A 16,250-nucleotide genomic window follows, 5' to 3' on the forward strand; every position below is an offset into this window, starting at 1 on the left:
TTGAAAAGGTGGGGTTCTGTATCTGAGGTTGAGGAGAAGAGAGAGTACATAATGATGGGACTAGGATATAAAAAAAAAAAAAAAATCGCCAAGACAAATACGATGCAAGCGCTGGGAATTTGAGAACACTACCAAAGCAATGGTATTTGTTGTGTATAATTTTAAAAGCCTGTGTAAATAAGGTAAAACATGAGATTTCAAAGAAATCATTCTCATCAAGTTTTTTCCAATAATGCCACCTGGATGCTAGGGATTAAAATGCTTCCCTTTTCTTACAGTTACCAACATTTTGGGAAAACACTGTGCGCATCAATAAATGATACTATTATTTACCCAGCCATTCTATTAGGTCTTCTGCAGGAAATCCATACCCTCAAGCCAAAGTCCAAACATGGAAGAGTGGTACTCCCACCCCCACGTTCTTGGCAGCTTGCTCAGCCAAAGACTTCTGCTTCCCTCATCGGTGTCTGTCTAAAACTGCCCCTATCCTTTACCAGTCTCCTTCCCTCTGGCCACTTCCCCTAGTGCTCAGTCTCAGGTATCATTTCCTCTGGTAACTTCAACTTCTCTCTGGGACACTGTGTGTCCACAGTATAAAGTCTGCCAGCCTTAACCCACCCTGCTTGCATCTCCCACTAAACTGTAGAGCTCTGTAAGTGGAAGGGCCGTTGCCTTTTCCTCTGAGAACGCTCAAAAGAGACTCTTAAATCAACTAAACTCAGGCATTTCTCTATGAGCTGGCAAGACCTAAGATCAAGGGCCTCAGTTTTGCAAACTCAACGGCAATGGCTTCCACCTCCCAGGGGTAAGGCTCCTCGGCCCCCGCATTGTGTCCTAATTCGGGTTCCAGGGTCAGGGGAGGCTGGCGTCAGCACTACACGGCGCAGGACAGTAGAAATGACAACCACATAACAACAACCCGCCTTGGGAAACAGCCCAGACAACGCCAGGGAAGACCCTAGGGGAGCAGCTCTGCGCATGCGCGGGCCACAGAGGGGGGGGGGCGGTCACCAGTGGGGAGGCCCGGCCCGCGCTGTGCAGCTCAAGGGTGGCGCTGGCGTTTCCCCAACCCGCTCACAGGAGATGAGGCCTCCGGCAGGGGTGCGGCCGCCATTCCCTAGCCCTCCGCCTCTTGGTTGCGCGGGCCTCCTCACCCTCGCTGCCACGGCGTCCTCTAGAAAGGCCGATGCGTCGCGATGCACAGCATCTGATCCGGAAGGAGTACCGATGTACCGGAAGTCCCGCCCCGCGTCCACGCGCGCGCCCGGGGTGCGCCTCCAAAAGGGAAGAGGCCCCGGTTTGCAGGCGGCCGAGCAGCCTATGCAGCCCAGGTGATCGAAGGAGCCGTTACTTCTGTAATTGCTCAGGATAGAGCCCCGCATCGCAGCACCATTGCACAAACATTGCCTCCTCCCCTCTTCGCTTCCCTGTTTCTTGTCGTTTTAGAGGCTTCAGACATTTTCGTAATTCTTCAACACCCCATGCCCCTTGTCTCTTGTTTTGGTAGTTAAATAGTGTTGGTGTTTATTTGTGTTCCAGTTAACTTCAGGCCTCTACATTTTCCCATCACGCCATCCAAAATTGTGCCTTCAGCTTTCCTGGCCCGCTTTTCCTTACATGAGAGCTCCCATGGGCCTTACCTGTTTTTAGGAGAGGAAGATCTTGGTCCACTTGCCTCAGTCTTCCTTACCACCCCTTTCTACACACATAAGGACTCACTGCTTATCCCCTTTTTATTCAAATAAATTGAGTGCAGGCATAGGCATCCTTATATGTCCACTATGTGTGAGGATTAATTTTGTCAGGTTGACTAGGTTTGAAATCACCCAATGGCACACCTTTGGGCATGTCTATAAAAGTGTTTGCAGAGCTTATCCAAGGGAAGGACCCATTCTTAATGTAGGCTGTACCATCCTCCGTCCATAGACCGAAGCCCTGGGGTAATTACAAAGGTGTTGGAGAGAAACCCCTGAGCGTCAACATTTGTCTCTGCATCTTGTGGATGAATGTGTCCAGTAGCCTCGTGTTTTTGTTGCCATGCATTTCCCCACTATGATGGGCTGTATCCTTAAACCAAAATAAATCCACGGTGAGTTGTTTTGGTCAGGTGTTTGTCACAGTAGTCAGAAAAGCAATTAATACACCGTGAAAATTAATTAGCTCTTAGGAAGTGTGTTGTGATAGCTTACATATACGGAACCTCTTGTCGATATTGCTGCTCTGACGCTGACCCAGATACTATTAGAGCACCATCTAGTAATGTCTACCCAGTGTTGCAGTCAATAGAGATGGACTGGGTAGACTCACCTCTCCTTGGGGAATGGGGCAGAGAATTCTGTTGAGGTCATCATGTATTAAACCATTCTTATTGCACGCATTCACTTTGTAACAAGCAAAGACCCTGGGGAACAGGCAGCTGTGAGCAAAAAGACCTAAAGGCCATCTTGACTTACCCTATGACGGCACCAGTCATCTGCAACACTCCACAGACACTGTGCTGTTTTCAATGAGAATCACCTCCCCCCATGTTTGCTAGCTTAGTCCCCAGGTGATGAACTGTTTGGAAGGGATTTGAATGTGTGTCCTTTTGGATGAAGTCTGTCACTGGTGAGTGGGTTTTGAGGTTTCAAAAGCCTGCCAGGCCCTGATTCTCTTTCTGTCTGAGGCTTGTGGATCAGGATGTAAAGCTCTTAGCTACCATGCCAGCACCATGGTTATAACAGGCTGACCCTCTGAAACCGTAAGCAAACCTCCAATTAAATATTTTCTTTACAAAGAGTTGCGTTGGTCATTGTGTCTCCTCACAGATAGAACAGTGTTTAAGACAAAAGTCTTGAGATGACAACTGTGATGGCTATTATTGGTTATATTACCTTGACTACATCTGGAATTAACTAAAACTCAAGCTGCATAGAGATCTTATAGGGCAGCATAAGGGGAGTGTCTAGGGGTATGCACAGGCTCAGGATTGGTGTGCCTCCAGGCTTGGAGGGTTTGCCCTGTGTTGATTGGTCAACTGGTTGTTATGGCCCACAGGCCCTCCCAGGGTGGTTGCCATGCTCTGCGCGTCATTGCTGTGCGCTTGTCCGTAAAGCACACCCAGAGCCGTAAAGCGTAGCACCACCAGTTAACTTATGATTGGTTCCTTGCCATGAGGCATCTGACTTCCTAGTGACTAAGACAAGGTCAGGCAAGCACGTGTTCGACTGTTATGGCTGCCAAAATGAGGAGCTGATCCCTTCAGAGCCAGGGCTTCATGCTTTCAGAATTGCTTCACTACAGAGTACCCTGGGCCTGCCAGGCTGCCAGTAGAGTGAATGTCTAAATTAATAGGAAGTTGTGTTGATATGTCTTATATGAACAGTATGGGTAGGACCAAAGTCTTTTTCTGAAAATTTTATTATGACTCAGTACGTAGAAATAGGAATGCCCTGAATTGATCACTTTTTAAAGGTCTCATTAAGAGGCTCAAACTTGGACTCAATTTCTTCAATGTTTGAAAATAACTCTTAGGCCAGAGGAACATCCTAGTACCAAGTATGCTGGCTCCTCTTAGTAGCCATGCATTTAAACACATTTTCCTTGTCCAGCTGCCAGCCCTTGCATCCAAATAAAAGGTCAACCCTCTCCAACTGAGACATGACCAGAAGGTCTTCATCACCTGCTCCAGTTTTAGAAGTAACTTAAGCCATAAAAAAACTATTTGAGGGTCCTCTTGATTTATGTCAGCAATTCAATTAATTCACTTAAGAAATAAATGAATTATAAGAATAAATTTTATTATATCTCTATTCAGCAATTTTACAGTGAAGAACAAAACAGAGGTCAACAAATTAATGCTAGGTTTATACTAAGGCATAAACCAAATGCTTGAGTTGGAAAGTCAACTTTATTTATAAAAATTTTCCTGTACAGAAAGATGCCACCCCACCCCTTTAAAACATTGTAACTGAAACATTTCACATAATATTTGCACAGTTTAAATCTTCCTATATAAAACTGTACTATAGTATTATGGGATGGGCAAAGTACTTCACAAGGTTGCCTAAGACATTAAAAAAAAAAAGACGTCAAAACAAACAAAAAATAAAAGTTACCTAGAATAAGTGGTCTACTGACAGAATGAGCAATTAAGAATCGTACCTTTACTATGCTACTCCACCAAGAAATATGACCTGGGAGAAGGGGAACATTTCATGATAAACAGCCTGCTCCAACAGCTTACTTAGTGATTACATGAGCCAAATTTGCCAACTAACAGTTATACTGATTTTATCAAACAAATCATCATTGTAAAAAGGGAAGACTTTCTAACAATGAGAATATGTAAATACTCTGGTCTCCTTATTCAGGCCAATAACAGCATAAAAAGAACTTAAAACCACAGTTACCAAACAACTGATTTACAGAATTGGAATTCTCCCTGAAATGGTATTGCTCCATGTATTTCTCTATAAATTTCTTTATAGCAGAGATGATGTAGACTAGTTAAGCAAAGAGCTCAGAATAAGTTACCCAAATTACCAATTTGTCAATCATATGTAATTGTTCCTTTAAAAAACTCTTTAAGTTTACACAGGAAGTTAATTACCGTTAGGTCAGACCTAAATAACAGGGGATTCCAAAACTTTGGAGAGAAGTCCATCCCTGAGTTGTGAGACAGAACAACATGTAAGAAGGCAGAGGCAGCAGTCCATTAACAACCTAGTTTAACCACACACACGTATGTGCAATCCTGGAGCACTCCTGCCTCTGACAATCTGATCTTTTTGTACTGAAACTGTAAGTGCAACACTGAAAAAAAATCAGATAAATAAAAACTGGTTTTATTGTCAACTTTACATTTTTTGTCAACTGCAAGATGAGCCTGCTAAAACATGAATATTCCAGTCACGATGGCAATAGTAAGTTCTGGGGCCTTTCTTCTGAGTCTCTGATTTCCCAATGATGTTCAGCCAAATAACAAAAGCAATACAATAGTAACTGAGTTTACTATTATCAACGGCACTGAAAAAAAAAAAAAAGAAAAGAAAAAGTTTGTTACTAAAAAAAGAGGAAAAAAAAAAAAAAAAAACAGTAGTAGGTAGCTTCCAGGGAGGATGGAAGTATCTAAATATGCCATCATAATCATACTGTAATAGTAATAATAACAATAGGAAAATACACTATTATAAAACCTAAGACATTTTCCTCTATACCTCAGGCTGACCTGGAGCTTGCAGTAATCTTTCCCTGCCTCCCAAGGGTTGGGATTACACATGTGGACTACCACACTTCATGTCTACATGCATGAAGGTATCTTTGGATGGTGCTGGAGCAGACATGGGAACAAGGAGGACCAGGCAGAACTACATGGCTGCACATTTGAGCAGAAATACAGTGCAAAGAAGGTTCTGCAGTACCATCAAGGAGAATAAACTTTTTAACAATGAATCCAAAGTTAGGATTACGACATGAAAAGTCTCTAATCTCAATGTTTAAATACAAGGTATCTGCACTCTTTCTTGATTGAAGTATTGCTCCAAAGTATTTTTCAATACAATGGCAGATACGGAACCTTTATTTCTACAACGTGGAAGTCACTAGTAACATTCCATCTTCTAGAAATCAGATGCAATGTAAAAAGAGACCAGCAAGCTTCAAGCAGTAAATCTAGGTTAAAGAAGAGTTCCCACCACAAATGAGAACCCAGTGGTTCTCACTCTCAAAAGCTTTGGTACTTAAATCTGCCACAAAATAGTAACTTAAAGTGCCCTGACAGGTTTTCTTCTTACCTCTCATCACAGTTCTTACAGATCGAATAAGGTTCATTAGTTGAGATTTAATTCCTGGCTCCTCTCCGAATCCGCCAATTCCCTGGTCTGTTCCCCAGCCAACTGTGCAAGATAAAGATGATGAGCTGAGTTAAATGTATTATGCGCTTGTCTTGTTCCCTCATTAGTCATCTTTTAAAAGATTAGTCTGAGCCCTGTAAAGACATAAAGTATAAAGTCATACATCTTAAAGTTAAGATATAAGTTCAATAGGTTTTCTTTCTCTTTTGATAGTGGCAACGAATATATTCTCTTCATTCCACTTTGAGTTTATAATCTGCAGTTCAAATGTTTTTTTCATAGTGTTCAACCCACCAAAGATGGTTACTGTCACAACCTGTTTTTTTTTTCTTTCTTTAAAATTATTAAAGGAACCCTTTCTCATCGAAGAACTGAAAATATGCTAGGGTGAATAATTACTAACTCAATCAAAAAGTTGTATCATCTAATAATGTATGAAATGCATATGAAAATGCAGCAGCTGGGAATTATGTGGGCAGTTTTAACATGCAGTTTGGACAGGGCTTCAGCGCCAGCAGTTTTCCATTCCCTCCATCATTCCTCGTTTTTGCATTTGGAGCCAGTCTCTGTAAATGAGTCTTTCACCTCCTGTCATTTCCCCATTACAAGCCTCTCTTATCCTTTATCTACTCGTGCTTTTTTTGTTACTTTCTTCCAAAGACATGTCCTCATTTCAGCAGTTCATCCTCCTCTTGTCCTCATTTCAGGTCCACTTTTTCTCTCACATGACTACAAAGTTAATTAATTCCTGGCATGCTAACCTCTAAACCTAAAGATGGAGAACAAGTCTATTTTATACACAAGAGAACCGAGCGTCAGGAAACTCTCACTTAATCAGCTTTTATTGGGCTGAGATAACAGTTAAATAATGGCTGTCTGCATTTCTGTCCTCTCCTGGCATGAAACCAACTTCAAATTCAACTTAAGAGCGGACTTCAGTTCCAACCCCCCACCTCCACCCCAAAGCTGGGCTGAGGGTCTGCTTCCAGACCTTCAGCTCTCAAGGGTGTCAGTGGCTTTTTGCTTCCACAGTGCACTCCATCACAGTTGTTAACACCAGACTTTCAAGTCAGATGTCTCTAAAATCTCACAGTTTCAATCCCTTTAGATTTTCTTTAAACTAAGAATTCAGTGACAATGGTCACTGGACTGCAAACCCCTTAAATTGGCATTGTGGAGTGTGTTAAGGTGAACTGGAACCAAGCCCTCACAGATACTAAGGGACAATGGTCCAGCCAATTACCCATCGACTGTTAAAGCCAGCTTCTGACCTGGTCTGTCATTTCCAGGCACTGGCCCAGTCTACAGCAAACCCTCTTTCTCTTTGTTCCTCAAATCCCACATATTGTAGGGATTTTCTTCCTCTCAGTTAGGTGCTTTCAAGAATTCCCCATTAGATTACAAATTCCTGGAGAGCAGGGGGCTGTCATTCAATCATCAGTCTTCATGTTTCCACCTTCCCTATACCAAAGCAAGTACTCAGCAAATGGTGTGCAACTGAACTGAATTACATTGGATTGAGTTAATCTGGTTAATGGAAAGTAAGATGAATTCTTGGCAGGGGATTTGAACTGAACTATAGCAGACTGAGTTAAAAGTGAGAAAAGGGAAGACTATGCAGATGGTTCAGTGAGTAGAACACTTGCTGTGCAAGCACAAAGACCTGAGTTCAAATCCCCAGCACCCACATAAAGCCAGTTGCACATCTGTAAGGCCAGTGTTCCTGTGGAGAGATGGGAGGTGGAAACAGGAGAACCTCTGGAAGCTTGAGTGCCAGCATCGCTGGTCTGTGCAGCAACAGAGATCCTGTATCAAGCAAGGTGGAACACAAGGACCTATACCTGAGTTTGTCCCCAGACCTACAAGCATGCTTGCCCTCACATATGCATAAAAAAATAAAGAAAACCTTTAAAAATAAACCAAAAAGAAAAAGAAATAAAAGCTTGTAAAGATGGCTATCTACCAGAGAAAGAAATATGACTGAGCTTCATCTCTAGACAATGAACATTTGGAAAGTAGGGACAATTTCTATATGGATGTGTCCACAGACAAACATAAACATGACAAACATGGCATGTGAAGGACCAGGGGGAAGAGATGCTTAACAAAGACAGTTTCCCTCTAAATGCTACATAGGGCCTCTCAACTGTTTTTTTTTTTTTTTTCCTTCAGGAATTTGATATGTGTTGGTGTTGGACATACATGCACCTATGTGTACAGAGAGCTCAGAGGTTGATGTCAGGAGTTTCCCTGACTGCTCTCCACCTTGTATCTTGAGGTAGTCTCTAACTGCACCTAGATCTCCCAGATTTGATTAGTCTAGTTAGCAAGCTTGCTCCAGGCATCCCTTGTCTCCATCCTAGGAGTGCCGGGATTGTACGCAGGCATTCATGTGGATGGCAGGAACTCAAATCAAGTCCTCAGGCTTGTTTTGTTTTGTTTTGTTTTTTGAGACAGGGTTTCTCTGTGTAGCTTTGGAGCCTATCCTGGCACTCACTCTGGAGACCAGGCTGGCCTCGAACTCACAGAGATCCTCCTGCCTCTGCCTCCCGAGTGCTGGGATTAAAGGCGTGTGCCACCAACGCCCGGCGTCCTCAGGCTTTTATGGGAGGCACTTAACCAACTAAGCCATCACTCCAGCCCCAAACAACATGTCTTTATGTGTTTTCTTGTGTTCCACAACCTTATTAAGCCTGTGTATTATTAGCCTCACAGCTTTTGAATGAACTGTTCAGGATTTTCTATACACACAAGATTATATTATCTGCAAACAGATAGTTTTGCTTTTTAAACCTCACAATGTAGATCTTTTATTTCTTGCTTCTTGTCAAATTATCCTGGCCAGAATCGACAGCACAGGGTTAAACAGAAATAGCAAGAGAGGACCTCTCTTAGGGAAAGCATTCAGACTTCCACCAGTAAGCATGATATCAACTGGGACATTTTTATAGAAGATGTACAGCTGTTTGAAGACTTTCCTCCTATTTCTATTTTGTTAAATATTTTTTTTGTGTGTATATACATATACATATACATGCCCAGGCTAGAGGTTCAAATCTTGTGTCTTCCTAAATCACTTTCCACATTATTATTATTAGAGACAGATTCTCTCACTGAACCTGTACCTTGCATTTTCCACTAGACTAGCTAGCCAGCAAGTGCCAAGGACCATCCTGTCTCTGTCTCCCCAGAATTTGATTATGAGCACAAGCCACATTTGGCCTCAATGACCAAATCCTTAGCTTGCTTTTGCAGCAAACACCACCACCTGAGTCATTCCTAGCCCTCTTGACGAGTAAGTTCTGGACTTTCTGAATGCTTTTCCTGTGCCTGTGTTGGTCATGTGTTTTCTGTTATTAATACAGCGAAATGCTGAACTGATCCTGCAATTCTGGGCAAATCCCACTTGGTCATGTTAAATAATGTTTTTTATACACTGGTGGATGTCGTGGTTTGAAAGAAAATGGCCCCCAATGGAGTGGCACTATTAGGCGCTGTGGCCTTGTTGGAGGAAGTATATCATGTTGGAGACAGGTTTTGAGGTCTCATATATGCTCAAGCCATACCTAGTGAGACAGTTTACTTTCTGCTGCCTGCATATCAAGATGTTAAACTCTCAGCTCCAGCTCCAGCATTGATAATTGACTAAATGTCTATAAGCCTCCACTTCAATGAAATGTTTTTCTTTATAAGAGTTACAATGGTCATGGTGTCGCTTCACAGCATTGGAAACCCTAACTAAGACAGAAGTTTGTACCAGGAGTGGGGTATTGCTGTGATAGGCTAGACCACACTTTTGTTTGAATGAATATGGACTTTGGAACAGTGGATTAGAAAAGCAGTGGAATGCTTTAAGTGCTCTTTAGGCCACCAGCTCACAAATAACAACACAGAGACTTACTATTAATTATGAAAGCTTGGCCTTAGCTTTGGCTTTTCCCCAACTAGCTCTTTTAACTTAAATTAACCTGTTTCTATCAATCTACATTCTGCCACTTCGCTTGGCTATTTCTCCTTTGTACCATAAGTCCAACTTATTCAGTGTTTCACTGGTATCTCTCGAATGCCTAGATTTATCCCAAATTCCTCTCCCTGCCAGGAAGTCCTGCCTATTCTCTCCTGCCTACCTATTAGCCATTGAGCTCTTTATTAAACCAATCACCGTGACACATCTTCACACAGTGTAAACAACTATTATTCAACATCTCCCCCTTTTGTCTAAATAAAAAGGAAAGTGTTGCCAGGTGGTGGTGGAGCACACCTTTAATCCCAGCACTTGGGAGGCAAAGGCAGGCGGATCTCTGTGAGTTCGAGACCAGCCTGGTCTACAAGAGCTAGTTCCAGGACAGCCTCCAAAGCCACAGAGAAACTCTGTTTCAAAAAACAACCCTGGCAAAAGGAAAGTATTTAACTGTTACACAGTAAAATTATATATAATAAAAACAATTATCATTAAGAATTAAGTTCACGATGTCCAGTCCATTTGTATTTGGCAATTTTGAAGAAAATACTCTATTATCTATATTATCTTGGTGAGTCCAAAGTTTTTTTACCTAATTCACTTGCTATTATAATTTGTATTACCAACCTAGAAATTTCGTTTTAGTCCTTAAAACATCTTTATAAACAACTTAAGCTTTTATGTCTCTCAATCTTACATATTTTACATCTCTTTTTTGAGTTTGTTTTTTGTTTTATTGAACCTGGTAACAAGGAAAACTGTAACTATAACTATCTAGTTGTCAACCCCATCAGAGGACTGAGAAAGATACAATTATTACTTGAGCAAACAGAAAGTACAGAGCAAACAACTTCCAAAAATGTATGACCATTTGCACAGTCACCCAAGGTTCCTCTGCAATGTTGGGGCATCCATTTTCTGCCTACAGGCCTAGAATATCTGACAGACTTTTCTGTGAAGTCAGAATTTTGAAGGACTGCCTGCCCTTCCATGTCTTGCCAAAGTTTGGCAAGTTTGGCAGTTGCCTCCTTTTGTGTCCTGCCTGTCCAATTTGGACAGTATACCACAACAGTCGAGGCAAGGGCAGTTTCTTGCCCATTTATTCAAATCTATTCGATTTGCCACATTGGAAGCAAATCCCATATGGAGGTTTTTCTAATGCCCATCTCCCCCCTTTTTTTAAGGTAGATTAGTGCTGCCAGGAGTGGACATATCTCTGCCATGAAAACCTTTATGTTATTAAAACTTCATTAATGCCATATTATGTAGATCTCTGAAGTGTTTGAAGACAGCTGCTTAATGGGCCATACTAGTAGGAACATGGAAGACAATGGTGCTTAGAATTATTTGAACTGTGTGGGGCTGGATCAGAAGGTTTCAGTGAATTTTAGTTATGTTGCCTAGAGATCATTCCTGTGATATTTTGCTGAAGAATGTGGCTGCCTTTTGCCCTTGTCTGAAAAATCTGCCTGAGGCTAAAGTTAAGAGTTTTGGATTAATTCCTTTGGCAGAACTCAGAGAATGAATATGCGATGGATGTGTGTGTGTGTGTGTATCTCATATACATTTGGGATTTATTAGAATGGCTTACAGACTGTGGTGCAGCTAGCCTAACATTGGCTGTCTACCAACGAAAGGTCCAAGAATCTAGTAGCTGTTCAATCTACAAGGCTGACATGTTATTTAGTCTTCAGAATACCAAAGAAGCAGACTCTAATGCCAGTGAAGGAATGAACTTCCCAGGGAGAGGGAGAGCAAGCAAATGAAAAGAGTAAGCTTCCTCCTTCTGTGTCTTTTAGTTAGGCTTCCGGCAGGTGTGGCCCAAATTAAAGGTGGGTCTTCCCTCCTCTGAAGATCTGAATGAAAGGCGGAGCTTCTAACTTCAAATGATTTAAGAAACACCCCCACAGGTGTACCCAGCCACTTGGATTTTAGTTAATTCCAGATGTGGTCAAGCTGACAACCAAGAACAGCCACCACAAGCGTCTAATGAACATTTGATGCATGTGTGTGTGTGTGTGTGTGTGTGTGTGTGTGTGTGTGTGTGTGAGAGAGAGAGAGAGAGAGAGAGAGAGAGAGAGAGAGAGAGAGAGAGAGAGAGAAGGGGAGTGGGGACCACCTCCTGGCTCAACAGCTGTCATTTTAATGGAACCCCACTTGTCTAGGTTTTCTGTTTTGATCCATTACACTTTCCTGTGAGCCATTAAACACTGCATACTACAGGAGATTTGCACTCCTGGGTATCAATTCTGTGTGTTCTCTTTCTAGTACTTTATTTTTAGATTTATTTTTATGTGCCCTCATGTAGTGTGTGTAATGCCTGTAGATGTCAGAAGAGGACGTTGGCTCCCCTGGAACTGGAGTTAGAGAGTTGTGAGCCATCATGTGGGTGCTGGGAACAGAATCTGGGTCCAGCAAAAGCAACAAATATTCTTAACCACTTAGTCATGTCTCTACCCCCCCCCCCTTTTTTTTTTAGTAATTCTATCTTCTCACACAGCTTCATTTATCATCTGTACTTAACACATTCAAATTCCCTTCTCCACCATTTCTACTATCTTCAACCCATCAACTATTCTACATTGCACACCACACAGAAATCTCAAAGAGAGCCGGGCGGTGGTAGTGCATGCCTTTAATCCCAGCAAAGGATGCAGAGGCAGAGGCAGGCAGATCTCTGTGAGTTCGAGACCAGGCTGGTCTACAGAGTCAGTTCCAGGGCAGGACAGGCTCCAAAACAATACAGAGAAACCCTGTCTCGAAAAAAAAAAGAAATTTCATAGTGAGCAGGTCCAGACTTACTTCATTGTTGTTTTACCCCCCTGACCTACCACCATCTGCCAATTTCCCTCTAATACCATAAAGGTATTTCACTCAGTGGCTTAAGCCAGAAAACCAGGCGAATTTTTGGCTTTATCTTTTCTCCCTCACTACTAGTGCAACGTGTTTTTTCGTGTGTGTGGCTGGGAGCAGCAGTGACTGAACCTAGGGCTTATGCACGGGAGGCAAACACTCTACCAGTGAGCTGTATGTCCTGCCCTCTTTTTACTTTCTGAGAAGGGTCTCACAAAGCTGCCCACTGGCCCTAAACCCACTTTGTAGCTCAGTTTGGCCTTACAATTTCAAGCTTCTCCAACAATACATCCTGCCTTGTTTTCTGGTCTGTATTAGTCTCCTAAGGCTGTCTTTAAAAAGTACCATGAACTAATGCTTAACACAAACAAGAGAAATCACTTTCTCACAGTTTGAGGCCAAGACCCAAATCCAGCAGAAGTGGTTTCTTCTGGGAACTATGAGGGACAATCTCATCTATGCCTCCAGTAACATCTATCTGGTAGTTGCTGGAATTCCTGGGTCCTTGGCTTGAAACCAAGCCACTCCAATCTCTGCCTCTGTGGCCACTCTCTTCTTCCTCAAGTGTGTCTGTGTGCTTCTGTATCTTGCTCTCCTTAAAAGGATATCCATGATTAGATCTAAGGCCCAACACCTCATCCAGTTATGAAGAGCTAATTTGATTACAAATTTTCAAAGATGGTACCACAGAGTCAGGACACAATTGAACCGATCACACGATCACGCAGAGTTTTCTGTATAGTCCAGAGGTAAAGAAATGGACTCTGGAGTCAGTCTGCTTAACTGTGCCACCTTTTACCCATGTGATCCTAGAAGTTACCAATTCACTTCCTGCTTCAGATGCCTTACCAGGAAGCTGGAATGAAAACACCAACTATATCATAGAGCTGCAGTAAACTGCTTGCACATGTCCTCTCTTACACGCGCAAACACATGTATGTAAACACTTAACACAAATCCTGCACACAACCACATACTTACTGGTTATTATCAATATTAAGGTTGTACTCATCTACCTGCCCACTCCCTCCCCATCACTTCTCCATACTGCACCTAACAGAACTCAGTAACATAACTCGGGCCATGTCACATCCTTGGTTACAACTATTTTCACCTACCTCGGTTTTCATACCAGAGTGACACTACTCAAGGCTTCAGCCTCCAAATTTTCCTCAGTCTTTTGCTTTCAACTAATTAACTCATTCATTAGGCTTCATGTCAGACACACTTCCTGCAGGTCTTTCGGATTCCTCCGTTAATATCACCCTGCATCTTCCTAATATATGGCACATCTGTTAATCATTTTAAAGTAGATTAAACTCCCTTTTAAGGGCAGGTGATTGGTGCAACCTGCTTCTGTTACATAGGCCTGACAAACATTCGTGTTCATCTCTTCCGGAGTAATAAATGAAATGCATCATTCTTGCCTGTGGGTTTGAGTTTCAATGATTCCAAGGCCACAGCTGGCATACTGAAAACAAATGTAGTCCTGTCTGTTATGCCCTATTCAGCAAGAAGCAGGCTGGCATGAAGATCTGATTGTGAGGTCGAAGAAACCGTAACCATTACGTGTCTTCATTTTCGTATTCCTCGATTCCAGCACGGTCCTTGGTACACGGTAGACACCCAAATCGGTCGTACTAATTGAATGCCGTGCTCCTGGAACAAGGGTGGCTGGAGTCCCCGCTAACTCCTTTCCCCAATACCCCCAACTCCCACCAACCTCTCCTGCTCTCTGTCATTCTAACTACTAGCACTCCGCAAGCATCTCCACTCCCAGCTCTTAAGTCAAAACTCACATGTCAGCTTTCCCATCGGTAAAATCGGTACCACCACCACCACCAAAAATGCAAAGATATAACGACGGAAACACAAGGCGGGCAGGATCGAGTCGGATCCCAGGCCCCACACACCCACGCGGCTCGCTACACGGGGACGCCCCTCTCCCGGCCTCCCGGCAGTTCCCAGCCCCCTCCCCCGCCCCGGCACTCACTGTTCTTGAGGAAGCGCTCCTCGTGCAGCACGGCGATGGCGTTCACGCACAGCAGGGCCGCCTGCAGCAGGGAATACAGCGTGAAGGCCATTGTCACCCCAAGCAGTGCCGGACTGACTCCTTCCCGGACGCTGCCCGGGACGTGGCGCCACCACCGCGCCCTGCTACGGGAGCCCGCGCGGCCCAAACCGCGCTCACCGAGGAGCCCCGCCCGCTCTGGCTGAGCCCCGCCTCCTCTGACCGAGCCCCGCCCAGTGCAAAGTACCATCACCTGGGCGCGAGCCACAGGGAGTCTTAAACACTTGGTACAGCAGTCATTCTTCACAAACAGGGGCTGACAAAAACAGATGTAGAGTATCGCATAATTTAAAAGTGTTCTTTATATATTGAAGTGATAGGAACATATTTGAAGTAAGTATTTTTCTAACAGTTTTCTGCCCACTTTTGCTTTTTTGTTTACTGTGGCTGTGAGAACTGAATCACAAGTGAGGCTTGTATTGTGTTTCGGTTGAACCTGTCTGCCCCCTACATGTTCCCTAGAACCGTGTGAAGAGTTTGTGTTCAGGTTTTACCCCCGAAGAAATGGAGACTGTGAAAATGTTTAAAATTATTAACATTATCCATAGAGAAGCATTCAAACTTGATGGAACTTGATCAAACTCTAGCCAGGATGTAAATACTACAGAATGGGAAAGCAAGCTCTTTCACCCGCGACCACATGGAAATACTTGAATATAGTAACATTTCTAGCAGTTCGTGGCTGCAGCCTTAGGATGGCCCAGCCCTCCTTGATACCTGTGTCCAGGGCTTTGTTGGAGGAACAGAAATGAACTGAAACGGGAAGTGATGGACTATATAAGTGGATGGAATGGAAGCTGGAACAGAGCTGCCCAGAGCAGTGCCTTACAACTGCCACATGAACTGATTCTCTGACCGCCATAAAAACCAGCTTCCTGGCTTCTGCTACTTTCATTTATAAAATTAGGTGATAATCATCTCTGAAGCCCTTTCTTCTATACAAATGTAGCAAAAACAGCTTAAAATATGAGTATACATGTTCTGCTGCTGTATTATTTGATTCATTCTTCTCTCAAAACTATATCCTTTAAGACAACAGCTACACTGGGTGGTGGTGGCACACACCTTGAATCCCAGAACTCAGGAGATAGAGACAGGTAGATCTGTGTAAGTTCGAGGCCACCCTGGTCTACAGAGCATTCACGGCAGTCAGAGCGACACAGAGAAACCCTATCTTGAGAAACAAACAACAACAAAAAAGACAATTGTTACTTTATTTTCAAAGAAATTCAAAAGCGTAGAAATTGTAATACATATATATTAGATGTTATATTAGATGTTATATATATATATATATATATATATATATATATATATATATATTAGATGTTACAGTTTATTTGCTGTCTAGCCCTAGCTCCTAATGGACGTTTGAGAAGGTTTTATGTACTCATGTCAATCACCCTATCAGACGTTTCTGCTGGAGGTGAAACTGTTTTCTAAGGTCAGACAGGGATGACTTTTCATCATTTCCTTCTGGGTGTTTTGTCTGTTTGGAGTTTTCTCTCTGAGCTAAGAGACAACACAAACA

At 42.9% G+C, this 16,250-nt stretch overlaps 2 protein-coding genes across 4 annotated transcripts in view; both read right to left on the reverse strand.

Moving 5' to 3' along the window:
* Hdhd2 (haloacid dehalogenase like hydrolase domain containing 2) overlaps window positions 1-1,260 on the reverse strand; it is a 28,480-nt gene extending 27,220 nt beyond the window's left edge. The window contains exon 1 of one of the 3 annotated variants that reach the window (XM_027397927.2): window positions 1,155-1,260. The gene's annotated coding sequence lies outside the window, so the exon portion shown is untranslated. Of the gene's footprint in view, window positions 1-1,078 lie in introns of all 3 variants that reach the window. The other 2 variants (XM_027397928.2, XM_027397930.2) reach the window with 2 other exon arrangements.
* Window positions 1,261-3,870: 2,610 nt separating this feature from the next.
* Window positions 3,871-14,818, reverse strand: Ier3ip1 (immediate early response 3 interacting protein 1). Its single transcript, XM_027397931.2, has 3 exons — window positions 14,642-14,818; window positions 5,775-5,876; window positions 3,871-5,007 (listed from the first exon to the last, which is right to left on the reverse strand). The coding sequence occupies exons 1-3, from the start codon at window positions 14,730-14,732 to the stop codon at window positions 4,952-4,954; spliced, it is 249 nt and encodes an 82-aa protein (XP_027253732.1). The 5' UTR covers window positions 14,733-14,818; the 3' UTR covers window positions 3,871-4,951.
* Between the last annotated feature and the right edge of the window lie 1,432 nt (window positions 14,819-16,250).

Source organism: Cricetulus griseus, chromosome 2 (assembly GCF_003668045.3).
Source record: "Cricetulus griseus strain 17A/GY chromosome 2, alternate assembly CriGri-PICRH-1.0, whole genome shotgun sequence".
In the NCBI taxonomy this organism is placed as follows: domain Eukaryota; kingdom Metazoa; phylum Chordata; class Mammalia; order Rodentia; family Cricetidae; genus Cricetulus; species Cricetulus griseus.

Excerpts from the sequence above, each read along its gene's own strand:
- Ier3ip1 (XM_027397931.2), bottom strand. The coding sequence starts at position 14,732 with ATGGCCTTCACGCTGTATTCCCTGCTGCAGGCGGCCCTGCTGTGCGTG. Across the intron at positions 5,877-14,641 it reads GGAGCGCTTCCTCAAGAACA|TTGGCTGGGGAACAGACCAG; the intron begins GTGAGTGCCGGG and ends TATCTTGCACAG. Across the intron at positions 5,008-5,774 it reads TGTAAGAACTGTGATGAGAG|TGCCGTTGATAATAGTAAAC; the intron begins GTAAGAAGAAAA and ends TTTTTTTTTCAG.